The 21,228-nt window shown below is 34.9% G+C and overlaps 1 protein-coding gene across 4 annotated transcripts in view; it reads right to left on the bottom strand.

Moving 5' to 3' along the window:
• Positions 1-10,255: 10,255 nt before the first annotated feature.
• LOC137392735 (acyl-CoA synthetase short-chain family member 3, mitochondrial-like) overlaps positions 10,256-21,228 on the bottom strand; it is a 50,503-nt gene continuing 39,530 nt past the window's right edge. For all 4 annotated transcript variants that reach the window (XM_068079053.1, XM_068079054.1, XM_068079056.1 and 1 more), the window contains one exon: positions 10,256-10,778. In XM_068079053.1, the coding sequence (XP_067935154.1) occupies positions 10,680-10,778 (99 nt within the window). In that variant the 3' untranslated portion in view covers positions 10,256-10,679. The remainder of the gene's footprint in view (positions 10,779-21,228) is intronic.

Below are 21,228 nucleotides of genomic sequence, written 5' to 3'. Positions count from 1 at the left end.
ACTATGAATGAGGATATGAACAAGAGCAGAGACATAGGCAGGTACATTGACAGAGACATGAGCATAGACATGGATACGAATGTACACAGTGAATGTACTACGGATATGCACTATGAATGAGGATATGAACAAGGGCAGAGACATAGGCAGGTACATTGACAGAGACATGAGCATAGACATGGATACGAATGTACACAGTGAATGTACTACGGATATGCACTATGAATGAGGATATGAACAAGAGCAGAGACATAGGCAGGTACATTGACAGAGACATGACCATAGACATGGATACGAATGTACACAGTGAATGTACTACGGATATGCACTATGAATGAGGATATGAACAAGAGCAGGGACATAGGCAGGTACATTGACAGAGACATGAACATAGACATGGATACGAATGTACACAGTGAATGTACTACGGATATGCACTATGAATGAGGATATGAACAAGGGCAGGGACATAGGCAGGTACATTGACAGAGACATGACCATAGACATGGATACGAATGTACACAGTGAATGTACTACGGATATGCACTATGAATGAGGATATGAACAAGGGCAGGGACATAGGCAGGTACATTGACAGAGACATGAACATAGACATGGATACGAATGTACACAGTGAATGTACTACGGATATGCACTATGAATGAGGATATGGACAAGAGCAGGGACATAGGCAGGTACATTGACAGAGACATGAACATAGACATGGATACGAATGTACACAGTGAATGTACTACGGATATGCACTATGAATGAGGATATGAACAAGGGCAGAGACATAGGCAGGTACATTGACAGAGACATGACCATAGACATGGATACGAATGTACACAGTGAATGTACCACGGATATGCACTATGAATGAGGATATGAACAAGGGCAGGGACATAGGCAGGTACATTGACAGAGACATGACCATAGACATGGATACGAATGTACACAGTGAATGTACTACGGATATGCACTATGAATGAGGATATGAACAAGGGCAGGGACATAGGCAGGTACATTGACAGAGACATGACCATAGACATGGATACGAATGTACACAGTGAATGTACTACGGATATGCACTATGAATGAGGATATGAACAAGGGCAGGGACATAGGCAGGTACATTGACAGAGACATGACCATAGACATGGATACGAATGTACACAGTGAATGTACTACGGATATGCACTATGAATGAGGATATGAACAAGGGCAGGGACATAGGCAGGTACATTGACAGAGACATGACCATAGACATGGATACGAATGTACACAGTGAATGTACCACGGATATGCACTATGAATGAGGATATGAACAAGGGCAGGGACATAGGCAGGTACATTGACAGAGACATGAACATAGACAAAGGCGTAGATGGTGATATGAGCATATACATAGACACAGACATAGAAGTTGATATAGGTAGTAATAAGAGTAAGGCTTAGCTAATCTTAAAATCAGGTTACTAGCGCAATTATACAATGTCAATATTTCTAGTAATAAAAGCTGTGTCCTTCTGTCTGTTGGTCCACCTATTCGTCGGTTAGAAGTTTGAAAAAAAGATTGCAATGTAAAGCATTCAAACTCACGGCTTTCAGCAAAGTACGTTGACACACTATTGACAGCACCAATGTTTTGACCACCTAGTGTTCTAGAATACTTGTACACATAGCTATTACACCTGACTATCTCTCACAGCACACCAGACTGTCAGGGTACTAGTAGTTTAAATTAGCGCTGATTAAATAAACACCCAAATTTAAACTAACTTTGGTGTAACTCGGCTTTACTCCTTTTTCAAGACTGTTTCTAGTAATTCGAATTTAATCTCAATTTTATATCTCTCACCTTTACACTCAGCTTTAGCAATTTTTTTAATTTAAATGATTTTTCTTGACTTCCTCAATCTCTTCAACCTCTTCAATTGGAAATAATGAAGGCGCAAGCCTTGTAGTTTGTGAAAAAGATGGAAACTATATTTGATGCAAGCCGAGTTGTCTTTTTACAATTTTACTTTCCTTTTCTTATCATAGTTGGACCTAAATAACATAATAAAATACAATGTCATGTCACAAAGAGAATTATAAGTTAATATAAACTTCCTGTTTGATGACATCATCAATGTAGTAAACAATAGATCTACACAACAACATGCCCTATTCTATCAGAGCTGTTACAAAAGTGTTTGGTATTCTAGAATATTCTTTATTTTTTTGGCACCTATAAGAACTGTGGGTTGCATACTAAATTGTTTTTAGAACAAATAAGAAGAATGAAATTTTAGCCCTAATCCAATAAGATACACACAGTACGTTAGCTAGACTATTATAAAATAAAGTTTTAACTACGAACTCAAGCTATCTCATGATAACTACTAATATACTCAAACAGCATAAGCTTATGGAATGTTTTACTCACCTAAGCATGAATAATATGGGTGAGCACACAATTCCGAGTAGAATAAGTTGCCCTAATATACTGACAACCATAGTGATGATAGAGGAAGGCATGAATAATGCAAAAAAAGCAGAAGAGAATGTCTGTCTGAGCTTTTAATGAACACATCTTGCTTGTGATAGGCAAGAGTCTCAAGTGAGTTTGAGTGTTGGCACCAAGTCATTACGCCATAGTCAACTGTTGAACAAATTTAATTCATGTTTTATGTACTCCACTCTCCATTGTTGCATCTAGTAATATATCTTACTGTTTACTACCAAAATAAAATGTTTCATGTTGGCTAGAACATCCAGTATATACAAATAATGAAAGCAGTTATTCAAATCTGGATATGGTGTACCACAATATGCCATGTTACATAGACTGATTTACACTATTTATTATTTGTTAAAAAGAACTCAAATGAATGTTTTATAGTTATTTTATGTCTTTCTTGCATGAACTAAATTATACTTCATGTCTTAACACTAAACAAGAAAAGAACCCATTCTGTTGGTCAGTTATTAAAATGGCTAGTTCCACCTGTTAGCACATGCTGACAGCTGTCATTCTAGTAAGACATCTATTCTTCCTTCTGCTACTCATGCTGCTCAGCCCTAAGTCTATTAAGGAACACCAACTATTATTAGAGTTGATATTCAATATATCCCTGATTAGTCTTCCTTAGGGTTATATACACTCACTACCAGTCTGCTTAGTGTTTAGTATATTATATATAATTATTTGAATTAGTTTCCTTTATATTCCTTCATAGAGAGAGCAAATTTTAGTTCCTGACTCTGGTCTCTGAATCTTTCTTTGGTTTTAGGTAACAAACTAGCAGTTGGTAAGTAAAGGTCGTGATTTCCAGCATCGTTCGATGAATTCTGAGCATTTTGTGCCATCATAGCGAGTTTTTAAAAATTATTTTCGCAACTTTTCTTCCTCGAATAAAATTTGATAATTTGTCAAAGGAAATTGAAGGGTGCATGAAAATTATCTGTCACTGGCAGCAGTCTGTGATCAAGAATCATTGACGCCTATTAGTACTCTTGAACTTGGAGTTATCCTCTCTTCAGTGCTTCCACTAAGATTTGATTGAGACTGTAATTAATCATTGGAGCAGATGTTAACCTACAAATGAATATTTTTAGGATTTACCAAACATAGTTGTGTTATAACAAGAGATAGAATATCCTAGTTTATAAAAACTACCTACTCTTAAAGATTAGGTTTCAGGCTATATATGATCTTGCATTGAAATTTATTTCAATCATGAGAAGTTGCCTGCTCCTCATGATTAAAATTAACCCTCCTACATGATATAAAGAATGTTTGTAAATTACGATTTCACCCCAATTTTTATGGTTTTGAGACAAGTTAGTATATAATACTAGATTATGTGTATCTGTACTTGCTAATGCTCTGTTACTGTGGCAGACTTTATAATAGTTTATAATTGTTCATAAAACCAAAATGTGTTATTTATTTGCTTTGTTCACACAATTGTTCTATTTTCTTAGTGCTCATTACGGTTTGTACAAAAGAGTTAAAGACCCACCAAAATTAAAATTTCTAGCTATTCAAGAACTAAAGAGAACTTTAAAGGTTGACTTGTAACAAAATTCACATTACAGTTATTTGGTATCAAAAGATTCACCATGTCTCACTCTGCTGTGTTGTAGGTGCAAAATATGTGAAAATGTGATTACAAGCTCCTAAAAGCTCGAAAATGAATAGTTAATTGCAGCCATCACGACAACGCCGTAGACCATCTAAAGTGACTTGAAATGGTAAAATAAATCAAAAGTCTAATTCCATCCTTTGTTTGTGACTACCAAAAACTTGCAAGGACATTTGTGTCAAAAATTTCATAGAGTGAACAACAGTTTATTTTTATGAAATTTTGCTTCACAAGGTATATTTTTCATAGCTCAAAACACACACAACAACTGGTTATATTGCTACATTATGAGTTATCTTAGTCTAGTTAAGAGCAGGCTCTATCTTAGTTACTTATATTAGTAGCTTATCATCACTTAGTAGGATCATGTTTTTTGAAGACATGGTAGGTTACCTGATGAGATGTCTGTAAGTGAAGAGGCACTTACAGATAAAAAGTCTTGCAATAAAAATTAAAATATTTTAATGCTAATAACATAATAGTGGCATTTTTGATCTTTAACTATCAAGTTTACTATCTCCTGATTATCTAATAAGAGAACTCGTGCTAGCTGAGGTGATTGTGAATCCCTTACATGTACATCAGACTTTCAATCACTAATACATTCCTACATGTTTATATGTATAACTTTTTATTGGCATTGGTAATCATCAATGCTTATCATCAAATGCTATATCTGGCTTCAATCCTTGTGGAGAGATTCTCTCTCTCCTTTCTCTCCTCTCTCTCCTTTTTCTCCTCTCTCTCCTCTCTCTCCTCTCTTTCCTCTCTTTCCTCTCTTTCCTCTCTTTCCTCTCTTTCCTCTCTCTCTCCTCTCTCCTCTCTTTCCTCTCTCTCCTCTTTTTCTTCTTTTTCCTCTCTCTCTCCCTCTCTCTCTCTCTTTCTCTCTCCTCTCTTTCCTCTCTTTCCTCTCTCTCTTCTCTCTCTCTCTCTCTCTCTCTCTCTCTCTCTCTCTCTCTCTCTCCTCTCTCCCTCTCTCTCTGAATATATATATATGTTTACATGTATTTGTATAACTTTTTATTGGCATTGGTAATCATCAATGCTTATCATCAAATGCTATATCTGACTTCAATCCTTGTGGAGAGATTCTCTCTCTCTCCTCTCTCTCTCTGTATGTCAGATTTTCAATCAATAATACATTCCTATATGTTTATATGTATAACTTTTTATTGGCATTGGTAATCATCAACAATACTATGTTTTTCGTTAAATGTCAAAAAAGGAGAAAAATTATGGATAGTTGGTAGCATTCGAAAGGTTGGCTCTGTTATACATACTAGTGCGCTGACCATCTGGTGTAATAACTATGTGTACAAATATTCTCTAATTTGGAAAGGTAATTGGGTGGTGCAGTTGGTAGTTTACTGTCATGTACAATTGACAATCGTACATGACTCTTATTTTACCTGTAATAATGATTTTCATTAACAAAAATGGTTTAATATTTTAGTAAAGATTCACTGATAGAAGCTGAGTGAAAAAACAAGTTTATTAAATTATTTCTGATGATGCTATTGGCTTTATTTGCAAAAAAGATATTGATATTTAAAAATTAAAAGCACTACGTTAAGTTGAGATTCGAATATGGCAAATTTCTAGTTCACGTTAAAATCATTGGCAAGATGAGAGAGTGGTACATGTTAGATATATAGCATTGCTGGTAATTGGCAAGATGAGAGAGTGGTACATGTTAGATATATAGCATTGCTGGTAATTTAAAATGATAAACAGGTTGTGAAAACATTTAGTATGACTATGTGGTTTAGTCTTAGATCTTAATTACTCACAATTGTTTTGCTTCTAAAGAAGGATGAATACAGTCTTTTCATAGACATCAAAAGCAGTTAGTTTGCATTTTGAAATTTTACAAAAAGTATTTGGTGTCATTGGCTGGCCGTATAGTCAATCCGATAAGACAGTTTTGGCAAATTGAACAATGTTTTTTGAACAATTTGAATTTGAACAATCGTACTACCGGTGAAGATTAATCTTATTTTTACTGGTAATAATAATTGTCATGCCATAAGGTGTATTAATATTGATAAATCAATTGACTTGGACATGCTCACAGTCGTGGCAAAAATGGTCGAAAATTTGTTCGAGCTGTTCAACACATTTGTGGCATTTTTTATGGCTTCATCAGATGTAAAATTAAAATAAAAAGTTTGTATCAAAACAAAACTTATAGATCAATGTGTTCAAAAGTTATGACAATTTAGCAGGTTTTACTGAATATGTAATTATCCCCTGGTAAAGTAATTAATTTGGTAGCGTAGGAGTGAGACACACAGTCTTCATGTATTACAATCATCATATGTTGAAGCAAAGATTTTAATGGGAATATACAGTAGCTGGTATTTAATTTACTTAGTTCTTTAGCTCAAAAAATTAATGAGAGTTAATTCAGAAAATTAGTTACAAAGAGCATTAACACAAATGCATCACCTACTGCTATGTAAAATAACTGCATCATACGGTGGTCAGTCAATAAGTATCCGGAGTTTGGTAATAACTTTATTTTAAATTTAGATAGAGACATAGTTTTTAACTTTCTCAACGTGTTTTTTCTATCTCTTTACAATGTCATTAATTCCCTCAGCATAGAAATCTCTAGGCTGTCTCTGAAGCCATTCTCTCACAGCATTAAAAACATCTTTGTCACTAGCGAAGTGCTTTCTCTCAAGTGATTTTCAAACAGCTATAAAAGATGAAAGTCAGAGAAGGCTAATTTTTGGTTAAATAGGCTAAATAGTTTGGACTATTGAATGAGTGTCTGAGTAAGTCCCAGTAAGTTTATTAATTTTAGCCAGAGTTCTGTTGGCAGTACGGGGACCATGCATTATTCTGGTGAAAAATCAAACATTTTGCCTGAAGTCCTTTATGTTTGTTTCTGATGTCTTCCTTCACCTGATCTAGTAGCTAGTAGTAATTATTAGAGTTTACTGTTGTACTTCGACTTTTAAATTTATAATTATTGACCCATAAATATCCTAGAACACTGTAAGCATAACTCTCTGTGTCATTCTCTGGGTTTCGAACAGTTTTTCCCCAGTCATGTCTCGTGCTTCCATTCAAATAACTGCCTCCTTTACTCAAGCTTAAAATGGAGCACACAAGTTTCATGTTGTGACAATTCTTTTTAAGAAGTTGTACCCTGCCTTTCTAAACCTGGCAAGACTATACCTTGCTGTCATCAAATGCTGTTGGTTTTTTTCATAAATATCTGTAAAATAAATATAAATCTTTGAACGCCAAACAAACTTTAAATCAACATTACTTTTTTTACATTTTTTTCATTCTATTTTTGATCTTTTTATATGTTGCTATAATAAGCAGTTTCATGGTTTTAATTGTGCTTTCTCATTGCGCTTTCTCATTGCGCTTTCTCATTGCGCTTTCTCATGGTGCTTTCTGAAAGCTTGTTGCTTATTGATACCCATAGCTTATTCATATAAAAGTATCACTTTTGTTCCCAGCTGTTAAGATGAACGCAGCTAATAAAGTGTCTGTCAATAAACTGAATACCCAAACTTTATAACCAACGTTACATGTATATAAAATCTTTAATGTTTCCATCCAGACTTCACACCTTCACTCATTTCTGACTTTTCTTTAAACATTTCATGCGAAGGTTTTTTTGTGTGACTTTTACATTTTTTCCTCATGTAAACTGCTAGATAACTTTGTAGAATTTTTAAAAGATTGATCCGAAAATGTTTGCTCCTGCATTTCTATTATTATATATTTTAACTCTTCTTATTCTTCTGTATGATTGTTTGTTTCAACTCTTAAAAAACATACTACAATTTCTCTTTTTCTCGAAACTTTAAGTCTATAACAAAAAGATAAAAATTTTTTAAGGATTGACCCAAAGATGTTTGCTCAAGAATTTTTATAATTAGCGTATATGTTTCAATTCTTAAAAACATATTATAATTTCTCTTATTCTCGAAACTCTAAGTCTGTAATGGAAAAGATACGTTCAATATTATTTAGTCGTCATAGAGCTATGTGAAAATATGTGCTGATTTACAGAACTGTAATATTTCGATCAACTTGGAATATCGTTTGCTGAAATTTTATATTGTATGTAGATAAATACTAGGGATAATGCGCTACAGTAATATCTCACTCACAATTATGAAATGAGGTCTTCAAATGAAATGTAATAAAATACATACGAGCTATCACCTATTCATGGTTTAATATTTATGGATGACCATTTAGCAACAGAAAATTTTAGATAGTAATATTGGTCATAATCATAAATGCATTATTTGTCTTGGACTACAAGAATCTTGTAATGATCTGTGGTGCCTAAACAATATCAACTCACTCCACTTATGTACAGCATCTGTTAGAATGGACAAGCCTCTATAGCTAGCTGATGTGCTACCAGAGAGGCAATCACTATGTTTCCATGATGCGCAGTGCTTCGGAGTTGTGCTATCTCCGAATCATGGAAACGGCGTCTTCGCACTGAAATCACTGCGCACTGATCAGTGCGAAGCCAGTGCAAATTCGCAGCAAAGAAACAGCGACTGCGCAGTGGCTGCGCATAGCTCTCATGCCGTGGATACGGATTCTTCGAAGGCCATAAACTAGTACAAAGGTTGTCCTGCTAATCTTGTTTTTTTTATTCTTCCGATCTTCTTTCACTTAAATTTAATTATGGTCTGCATTCACGAAGATGATGAGGTGATTACTTTCCTGGACTTTGTTATCGATGCCAACACATTTCGAATAATAGGTGGCAAGTCCTAAATTAACGTATAAATAATATATTACTTAAAAATACTTATTAAAAATATATTACTTTGTAAAGAGTGTGTTAAGGTTTGTAAAACCTTGTGAATGTGTATTGTAAATAAAAGTATAATGATGACAGAATCATAAAAAGACCGTTTATGACGTTCGGTATCCGTGATCGATTCTATTTCTCCATCAGGCGATTCGATTTATACAGTTTCTCTTCTCTGGCTAATTTGCTGAAATTCTGAAAACCACTGCGCAGCATGGAAACGTACAATCCCCTCGACTTCGGAGGGGGGCTGCTTCGCAGTACTGCGCACCATGGAAACATAGTGAATATAAAGCATGTGACTGGTAAGCATACATCACAATTATGCTCTTTGTTCTTTGTTCTAGTACCTGTCACGATAGACACGCCCGCCGCTCCGTACACCCGCACCAAATTGTGAATGGGCAGTGAGCTATTAAGAATCTAATATGAATCATTGAAAATGTTGCAGTCACTTTACCTGCATGGAATATTCCACTTATCTCAGCAAGTGAAAATCAGTGGCTATATAGCGGAAATCACACATCAGCGGCCTTAAATCTCTGAGGTAAACAGAATACATTACGCAATTGCAATGACTACGCGCTGCTGCGCAACGACATGCGAAACTATTATTAGATTGCACTCCTGATTGGCTGTGGATCATAAAACAACTGTTGACCAGAGTCGTATAGGGACCCATACGAAACTGCTGTTGACAGGCTTTAGATTTTGTGAAGTGGCTCTAGGATGGGCACACCTTGTCTACCCGCTTTACAAAGCTCCTGTAGATTGTGAAGCTATAGTTTTTAGCCGAGTTCAAAAGTTCCCCAGGATTTACATCGCTGTCATACAACTCACAATATTACAACTACAGCTAATATCTGGGTAAACGCCTTCCCATTTATCCATACTTGATCATGCTAACAGGAACCCAAACCATAACTGTCACGCAGAACTTTTATTGTACTTCCTAGGTAAATCAGACACGCTGATTCCGATTTTGTACTCAAAATAAAGATTGGTCCACTAACTTTCGCAGTAATGAAGGCTTTTTACAGCATTTTAATATCAGTCTCGAAAACAACGGGATCGGCACAACAAGCTCCGCCCATACATATGTGACATAACCTAGCTTTTAAGGAAAGGAAGTTAGGAATGTTTAGTCCGATTTAGAAAGATAGAGATGGGTGTCTTACAACCCATTATCTATATTCAGCCTGTAAAGCCTGCAAAATCGGGATCAGCGCGTCTGATTTACCTGTAAATACAATAAAAGTTGTACGTGACAGTCTAAGTATAATAGAAACTGACAGGATACAGCATCAGTTATGCTGACTGAAAATAAACAGTTTATTGGTATTCACTTTGTTGACAAATATAATTGATTGTATCGAAAGTATTACAATATATTCTGATTACACCAGATCTTACTGACAATAGATTTGTCTTATTTCATGCTAGCACCAAGGCATGCTAAAAAGAAACAATAATGTTCCATAGAAATGCATCAAAACAGACTAGAAGTAAGAATACATCATGAAATGTACACACTACGTGTCAAATCTGAGAGTTACCTCAATTACCTATAAACTAGAGTTTCAGTTATACTGCTGCTGTAGAGAGTGTCAAGTGCTGCCGAGACAAAATGAGACAAACAAACAACTATCACAGCGCATGAACCAAGTTTATCAGTGACAATAGGTCAGACCTTCAGACAGATTAGAGCATAAAGTCAGCAAGCTAAGACTATGTTTAAGGTGTCATTGGCTGCCGGTCTGTGCTCTCTCTGCTAGACCGATTTCCTTGAGCTCCTTTTCAATAGAAGTGTACACTGTCTCATCTTCAATGGTTGGGGGCACCTGCAAGCAGGGACAGAGTATCGGGCGTCAACAAGCGCATACAGTTTAACCTTGAGTTATGACTACTTCTATATACAACATGAGCAAGTATATGTCTCGGCATACAAAGTTATTTCCAAGATAGGATAATAATGAAAAATCAAGTATAAAAATAATAAACAACATATACAACTACATTTAGTATAAGTTAGAGAAAGCTATGGGCTGTATTCCTATCACCACCACTAAACCTATGTACATGTATTGCATCTTTCGTTCCATTCGCATGCCTTTAAGATACACATTTGCAATAAAATCCTCCTTTTACCGATTGTCAATTTATCAATTTTTACATATAATTCACTTTTCCACACTTTGTTTTTCTATAAATTTATATAATGCACTTGTGTTAATACTATATGTAATTACTAAAAGTATTTCTCAGTGTTTTTGGGTCCTAGAATAAAGTGAATAAAACACAATACGTTCTTATAAAAACACTAACAGGCGGTCCCGTGTGCAGCGAGGGATTTGTATGTGTAATAACTGTGTGCACAATTATTCTTAGACATAGAAAAGTGGTAGAGTGGCGCAGTTAGTAGCACACTTGGCTGGGAACCTGAATTTAAGGGTTTGATTTCTGTGTGGTGGAATAATCTTCTTAACACTCTTGGTTTGGTTTCAGACGCTGGCGGTCCAGCACGCTGTGACAGATTCTAATGTGTAATAACTATATGCATAGTTATTCACAGATGTGAAAAGAGGACAGATTAGCCCAGGGGGTAGCACACATAGGCCTATCTGAAAACCTGAACACCCGGGTTTGATTCCCATGCTATGGAATCGGAAACAGATGAACACAGCTGTTATTATAGTAAAGATTTGCCCCAATGTACAAACACTTGATATACAAATCAAATACCAGGATGACTTGCTCAACTGTATGCACATTTGAGTGTGTATATATGTATATATATGTGTGTATATATATACTCATGCTACAGACAGTACTGTTTCGGCTATTGAGACATCATCAGTGCAGCTCAAAACCGGCCAATCCGGCATATACGGTATATGTATATACGATATACGGTATATATATATATATACATATATATATATATATTGAATATGTATATATACAAGGTTTTATGGTGCGTATTTACATATACCGTAAAACCTCTAATTGAATGCCACCTCTATTTGAGCGCCATTATAAAGGAAGGATTGAAAAATGGCAAGGCATCCAATTAGAGGTTTTACGAGATATATATTAGATATACATGTATATATCTCGTAAAACTTAGATAATATATATATATATATACAATAAGTCGTCGACTTATGACCGCTTTTGGTTTCGGCTGGTCATAAGACGATTTGGATGTAAGTCGATTCTGTATGTTCTGTCGATTCTGATGTAACTTAAATGAATTTAGTGAATAATGAATAGTTATACTTAATGAATATTCTGGATTTTTATTTTGATTTCTCAGTTTGTATTAATTGTATCACTACCGAATTACTAAATGATCTTTTATTGTAATCGTAGCAAAACTGACTTAATTTAGCTATTACTTGCTAAATATTTCACATTCATATCTAAACCCTTTCATAATTGTTTCAATTTTTTAATTTATTTGACTTGCTCAAAACATTTTTCTCATGATATGAAGTTAGAAAGTTACAGCTGTTTGACAAAGTTTAAAAACCTCTACAGCTGTTTGTATTTTCTTTTAAACTAGTTGTAATTTCTTTTAAAATGTAGTTTGAAAGTTAGAATGTCAAATGTTGTTATATGGTAAAAACAGATGAATTTTCTGTGCAAAGACCTTTTTATTACCGGTATCGTCGATTCAAAGTTTTGGCGGATAGCTTCTGATGGAACAGTAACTTTTTTTATACACACATTTCTATGCAAGAATTGTTATTATTAATTCGACATATTCAGGATTTCTATTTTGATTTCTCAGTTTGTATTCGTTGTATCATTACCGAATTACTGAATGATCTTTTATTGTAATCGTAGCAAAACCGACTTAATTTAGCTATTACTTGCTAATTATTTCCCATTTACATTTAAACCTTATTATAGTTGTTTTATTTTTTAAAATTTATTTGACCTGCTCAATACATTTTTCTCGTGATATGAAGTTTAAAAGTTACAGTTGTTTGACAAAGTTTGAAAACCTTTACAGTTGTTTTTATTTTTCCTCTCAATTTATTTCAACTTCACAAAAAACTACAAAAAACAACTACACAATCGATACTGGTGCAAATGTAAAATGATATATCGTGCTGTCTTTGTCTGACCTCACTGAGAGAGAATGTCAAAGCTCTTACTATAAATATCTGCGTAAGAAGAATTGGCCTTGACTCCATATATAGTAATTGAACATTACGAAAAAAAATTTCTTAACAGGGGTATCGTAACGTGTGGGTGCTTTGCTATATTAATTAGCATGTGGTTATGGTATATCAAATATGATAGAGCCTTAGATCAAAATTTCCTAACAGGGGCTTCGTAACGCGTGGGCGCAATGCTAAAATAATAGCTATAGCTGAACAAATACAACGACAAATACACGAATACACATATGACCAACTTTGAGAAATATATATATATACAGTGAAACTCGGATAACTCAAACTTCAGGGGACCGAGCAAAAGTGTTCGAATTATTAGAGCGTTCAAGTTATCAGAGCACTGTCACAAGTCCATGTATTTACTTATTTATTAGTAGATACATGTACATATACAATCTATAATATAAATCAAAAGCACAAATGACTTGTTTCAAATTAAATGCTTCTAATGTAAAGTTTAAAACGTTTTATCCAAAAGTATAGAGATTTTTCTATCACTTGAGATTGGTTTGTTGTTTGAGGTGATGTTATTGCCAGGACGTTTTTTAGATTGACATTGGCAAAACTTGATCGTTGTTGAAATGCTCAAAAGAAAAGACATCAGTACATATACAAACTATAATATAAAGCAAAAGCACAAATGGCTTGTTTCAAATTAAATGCTTCTAATGTAAAGTTTAAAACATTTTTATCAAAAAGTATAGAGATTTTTCTATCACTTGAGATTGGTTCCTTGTTTGAGGTGATGTTATTGCCAGGACGTTTTTTAGATTGACATTGGCAAAACTTGATCGTTGTTGAAATGCTCAAAAGAAAATACATCTTTTTCTTTTGAGCGTTTTACCCACGATCAATTTTGCCGATTTTTCTTGAAGTTTATGCAAAGATAACCTCACTTTACCTCGCTTCCGAAGGGCGTTCGCTACGCGGATGTTTGATATAAATCAAATTTCACCAAACCTTTAGAAAAGTCGTTGACAAAAATATTTTGCCGATGATGGTAATAACGACGCTTATGAATTACGAAAAGTTGAGGTTTACCTCTATGGCTTGGAATAAAGTGATTTTCTAAAGCGATAGCAGTCGTTTCGGTAGCCGTTGGGCAAAAAACAGTTCGGATTAACAGTGTTGAGTTCGAGTTATATAGAGCCATTTATCATTGCGTGGGAACGGACCAAGCAAATCCATTCGAGTTAACCATGTGTTCGATATATCCGAGGGCGAGTTATCCATGTTTCACTGTATATATATATATATATATACACATATATACACACAGTATATATATGTGTATATCTATATACTCACTATTATGAATAGCTAACCGCTGCTGATACAACTACACTATCATTTCAACTAAAATCTAAATTAAGTTTGAAAGTTCACTGGCAGCACAGCAGTTGTCTTATACAATGAACAATATATTTAGCTTCTGTAGTTAATCTGGTTCAGCTTCAGGTTCAATTAATCAAGAAAACAAATGTATAGTATTAGTATAATATTGAAAAAAGACACAAATGCCTGAAAAGTTGTTAAGGTAGGGCCACATGAGACAAAATTCTCACGAAATCGGCAAAATTTGGACGAAACGATTCATACGAATTGACATTTGGACGAATTCGTCCATTGTTGGTTGCGCACGATGAACGAATCCTGAATTGGACGAAACGTGAGAAATTCCTACGAACCGTTGTTTGATTGGTCGGTTGAAAAGGTTAGTTGAATGTTGAAGGTCATTTTCTTTGGCGCATATCTTTTTTCTTGGCGCATATCGTTTTCTTTGGCGCAAATGATTGAAACGGAATCGGCTTCAATTTATCACCGCGTTCTGATTGGCTAGTTGAAAGTTAGTTTCGTACGAATCCGTGGTGGGGAAACTCCGTGTGGCAGGTCAGAAATTTCGTACGAATGGAATTTCCCAGATTAGTTGAAATTACACGGTACGTGTGGCCTTCCCTTTAGAGATGAGATCAGAAAAGATGAAGTAAGATCTGGATGAATGTACTAAAGGGTTAACAATACAGGCCGAAGTGTCATGGTAAACATTGTTAAACCACGCTATGTTACTGCCTTACGCTGAATAATAAATTTGCAGAAGTTTCCTTCCTGATTTTTCGAGACAAAACTACTATTTTAGGTAATGATTTTAATCGAGTTAAATACTTGCTAATAAAGTTTATTTGTTGATTATCATGAAACAGTCTTTCCTTTTTATGAAACGAAATGAAATTTTATCAAAATCTACTTGTTATGTATTTTATTTTTGTTCTTAATTAATATCATCAACAGAATCATACAAATGTTCACAGCATGATGCTTCATTTTATTTTTGTTATCAAACTTTTATGAAACTATTTTTACACGCAACAGAATAAAATTAAAAATATGCGCATTTCTTTTGCCTGGTTTGCATACATTTCTTGAGTCAACAGGGCATGGCATGTGAAAGAGCAGGACAAACACACAAATTGAGACAATGAAGAGAAACTCCTAAACACAGCTTATGACAACATGCTCTAAGATTGTGTCACTTCTGTTTGTGTTCGTATAAGTGCTATAGTCACTTGTACTCATATAAAGAGATACGCATATCACACACTTCTTATAATTTGTTTCTACCTCTACCTATAAATTCAATAAAGGTATTTATTAACATTCGTCATAGATTTTCATTCATGTACCACTACAAGCTTGTTCAAGACTCATCACTAAGGACAACTATTATGTTAAGAAAGTAAGATATTGTGAAATTACATATCACCTATGACAGCCAACAGGGCTTAATCAGTATTACTGATATTAGATAATGATCTGAAGACATTCACTAATCATATGGAAAATTTTACCATTTCTGGATACAAAACAAATCTATGTGATATGATAACCTACAGAGAGGTAAATAAATGTCAGAAGCTATAACTGTGAAAAAACAATAGAAAACTGTTGAGGTGACTGCAGTTGGCAAGTTTCAGCTAACTTACAGTAGATTAACTGTTAATATACAGTGGAATTACTAGAGTTAGTTCATCTCATTATCAATATGTCGATAATAAAATTCAATAAGCATCATAAACTAGAGCTATATGCATTATATCTACTATTGCATGCAGTACAATACATACACAGAGCTATAGAAACTATTTATAGCTGTTGATTTACAGCGACAACAATTAGTTGTTGTCATCCGTTAGTACCTACATTAATCATTTGCTGCTGATCAGTAATCTAAACATTCCCGATTACAATCAATACAATTATATAATAAATTGATATGAATAGAAATTACAACGTAACTGGATAGGACTTATAAAGTGTTCTAACAATAGAAATATTTCAATAACCCATTCATCAAAGGACCCTTTCTAGGATTCATCCTTTAATTGTTTTAGGATAAGTTCGCACCAGCGTTTAGCAATGACTATGTTAGAGAAATGTTACTACTATATGCTAACAGTTGAAGTATGATAACATATTAATTATAAGCTATAGTGGACCCGCCATGCAACATTAATTATCGGCATCATAAGGCAAAAATGTCATGTGAAGGGGTACAGAAACCCATAGTAATTATCTTATGCGAACACCGCTTTGTAAAAAACATCAAAATCTTTTTGTATACATAGTGTACATGTACATATTAAAAATTAGTAACAAGATAATATAGTAATCTTAGTAGCTATGGTTAACTTATAGTTATCATAGTAACTCATCACAGCTAACGGGTTAAAGTTATATAGATCTGTAGTTACAGAGTTATCTACTTATTATGAATAAGAGTTAATAGTAAATATTACATGTAAATGCTAAAATACACATTAAATTTTCACTTTCAGTAATTTTTGTTTCACTCCTGCAATATCAGGCATTTACGAAACGCGATGAATCTGAGAGGGGGAAAGAGCAAGTATCATATCTATTTCAGGCATTGTGGGAGGGATTTTGGCGACTATCAAATTGTCATCTTCGTGATTCCAACGTATTCAGCAAACCGACCGCCAAATTTAAATTTCGAGAGGCGCTTTGTTGGTGTCATACGACGAAAGAAATGCCGTAACGAGGGGACAAAAATACATATTTTTCCACATCATAAGGTGAAAGAAAACGTAAAACTGAGACGTCGCAACCCAAGGGTACACCGTATTGAGGAAAAAACATAAAATACAGAATAACATCACCATTTATACAGGTAAACAGCTAATTATTTACACAAGGTTTATTTTGTAATCTGGTTTCCTAACTAAATAAGGCTGTAGTATCAGAGCTAATAGAGTTATCTCTGTTGAACAAACAAACATGCAACATTCTAGGGCCTATGTCACCTGAACATAGACATGTTTGGATTGTAACTGTTTGGACAAAAGAGAACAAATGTGTTTGATTGGTCAATACCTGAAAGAAGGGTTTGATTGGTCAGAATGTAAGAAATGTGTCTGATTGCGTTAGACAAATGTAAATTATTGCTTTTATAAAAAGGCAAGATGCTTCAAGAAGATGTTCTTTATAGGTCTATACCAAAGAAATTTATTGTACTGTACATAATAACTGAGATGGTGCTGTCATAAAACTGAAAGCAACAGGACGTAGTAAACTACTAGGCCACTATGTCTAGTCTATACCATGACTAGGTGTAGACATTTTTTAAGTCAGTGGAGATAGCTACACCCTTTTACTCAATTGTACACCTTTTCTACCACGTTTTCATCACTCCTTGATACCGTAAAGTACAAACAAATAGAAGCTATTTTATTTTAATAAATAAAACTGATAAGCCAAAGTGGTTCGGTGAGGGCAGAGGCTACTTGGCCGACATATAGAGACCTACGATGGAAACATTGACATGTGAATAACTTAACGAAAGATGAGATTGAAGCAGTCTAATATATGTTTTCCCACGACCAAACGAGCGGATGCGAAGTTTGAGAGTTTTTATGATAAATGCATGTGTACACAACTTACGAAAATTATTCATTAACAATGAGACGAACCCTTGTCTCGAAATCTCATCAACAAATTTAACCATCGTTTTGAAGAGTCGTTAAAGTATAATAACGATACAAAACACATATAAGCCTATTTAAATATGTTACCAAGTTTTTGTAAATTGTCGAAATTCTCTAAAGACTTACCCATCTGAATGGATTATACACAAATAGACAAATTAATTTGGCTGGAATCCTTCACAAAACGCTTGAAAAGCTTGGTTTAATAAAAGTTAAGACCGGAAATAGAAACGCCGAGCAACAGAGAATAGAACGATTAAGTTGTGCGCATTTCACGAAAAATAACGTGCACATTTCACCAGTCTATAGCATTGTCGAATTACCGAAGGTTTATGTAATTAACGTAGGAGCACTGAAATCGTTTCATTTTTGCCGATTTCAAAGTAACTGACATTTTAGACACTTTGAGTACTTTGGTATTCTAACTGATGTCCAACGCAGTGTAAGTAAAGGAATTGACGATGATTTTTTTCTAACGATCCTCATGAGGCTATTACAATATTTAATTATAAGTTTGGATGACTACAGAACAATGACTACGTAGTACAGATTTTCGACAAAATTATATAAATATCACAACTTCTTGATATTGCTAGCTATGACGTTTTGAAATATCAACAAAATTGTGCATTGGTTTTATATTATTACTATATTAATAATATTGGTTATTCTAATAATATCAGTGCATTTTACTTCTAATATTGGCCAATATTGCATGTCTCCTATTGCAGGGGGAGAGATATAAACATATAATCTTTTCCTTTCATTATTGCTGTTTGTTGTATATAATAACACCCACACCCAGTACATTACAACTACCATTGCAGTTATCCTATTGCACTGCAGTGCCATTTGACTGCTAATTTTGCATTTCTCAACTATCAGTACCCTTTCTTTTTTTCAATATCTCTTTGGTCGTGGGCTGTATGACAGTGGAATTTCTAGTATAGTAGAGCAAAATTTTTTGTTGGACGAGAAGTCCCATTAGTTGGACGAGAAGTCCCAGTCATACTACCTCTCTTATAGCTATGTCTTTGCTACCACTATGTTGCCATGACTCGCATGATGCACATTTGGAGTTGTGCGCACGTTGAGTTACTTTACAATCGAGTGTTTCAATAAACATCGGCCGATGCGCATTTAAAGAAAGCGCTTGACCCCGTAGGTCAAGTCTTAACATAACTAATGGCTCAATAAATAGCTACGCAGTCTTGTCAGGCTATGCTTAGCAACAATTGTTCGAACATTCAGACATTCATTGAGACTGCTGAAATCGAAATAAAAAACGACTGAAGCATGAAAATGTTTAAAATGGAATAGTCACGATACTTGATGTACATGATTCGCAAGTGCCGTTTCCATGATTCGCAAGCGTGATGGGTTCGATAAAGGTTTGCGAATCGAAAAACTAGCTTAGCTAGCGGATTTATGCCGTTCCTATGATGCGGTTACTTTGCATTGGCTCAAATTTGCTCATCATGCGAGTCGTGAAAACATGGTGATGTCTGATTCATTCACTATGTTTCCATGATGCGCAGTGCTTCGGAGTTGCGCTATCTCCGAATCATGGAAACGGCGTCTTCGCACTGAAATCACTGCGCACTGATCAGTGCGAAGCCAGTGCAAATTCGAAGCAAAGAAACAGCGACTGCGCAGTGGCTGCGCATAGCTCTCATGCCGTGGATACGGATTCTTCGAAGGCCATAAACTAGTACAAAGGTTGTCCCGCTAATCTTGTTTTTTTTTATTCTTCCTATCTTCTTTCACTTAAATTTAATTATGGTCTGCATTCACAAGGATGATGAGGTGATTACTTTTCTGGACTTTGTTATCGATGCCAACACATTTCGAAAAATAGGTGGCAAGTCCTAAATTAACGTATAAATAATATATTACTTAAAAATACTTATTAAAAATATATTACTTTGTAAAGAGTGTGTTAAGGTTTGTAAAACCTTGTGAATGTGTATTGTAAATAAAAGTATAATGACGACAGAATCATAAAAAGACCATTTATGACGTTCGGTATCCGTGATCGATTCTATTTCTCCATCAGGCGATTCGATTTATACAATTTCTCTTCTCTGGCTAATTTGCTGAAATTCTGAAAACCACTGCGCAGCATGGAAACGTACAATCCCCTCGACTTCGGAGGGGGGCTGCTTCGCAGTACTGCGCACCATGGAAACATAGTGAATATGTTGTGCAGGGTCGCTCGATGATTAGATAATAGGCTATTATAACAGTGCAACAGGTGAAATCATCACGCTTGGCTGCTTGGCGGGTGTAATCATAACGCTTGGCGACACTCAGTTAGCCTTTGGAAAAACCAACAATGCTGAATGTAACTGACAATGTCTACTGTGCCCGCCTATGTAATGTGCCCCCCTGTGCTTCCACCTGTGCTTACAGATTCCTAGCGGGCATGCAAAACATTCAGTACTAGCAAAAACTTCATTGAAAGCACACGTTCAACTAGCTGACAGTCTACATACTAATAGAGGATAATAAAAACTAGAGGCATGCCAGAGAGTGACAGAATACAGCAAGCATATGATGATTCTAGCAGCGATGAAGAGATAACAGAGGTAGGTAATACCACACACAGGAGAAATCAAATACATGTAAGTTATGTTATATCTACTATTAGAGTTATCATGATAGTGAAGTTACTAGCACTTGTTGGCTCAACTAGACCTCTATATATCCAGTTACAAAGTCCAGCATTACATCTAATAGAACTATATACCCTAGGACACTTATGTATTCGCGGCATCTAACTTTCGCGTTTTCGCGGCAACAGCCTCTCGCAAAAATTTCATGAGCGAAACTAAACTATCATAACGAACGAGCGAAACTAAACTATCATAACGAACGAGCGAAACTAAACTATCATAACGAACGAGCGAAAACGGGAAAATAAATGGCTTTCTTCATTGATATTCACAATAAAATCGTCATATTAGAAATGCAGGCAATTTTCGTGTGTGGTTGACTCATTGGGCAAGTTTTGCTAAACTCATTATAGCTAATACACCGACTGAGCAGCTTGGCAAAACAAATTAAGATAATATGTTTTTTTGTAAAAGCCTAGACAAATGAAG

This window comes from Watersipora subatra, chromosome 4, assembly GCF_963576615.1.
Source record: "Watersipora subatra chromosome 4, tzWatSuba1.1, whole genome shotgun sequence".
Classification (NCBI taxonomy): Eukaryota; Metazoa; Bryozoa; class Gymnolaemata; order Cheilostomatida; family Watersiporidae; genus Watersipora; species Watersipora subatra.
The sequence above is the reverse complement of the archived record's forward strand: the minus strand, read 5'-3'. Positions and strand labels throughout refer to the sequence as shown.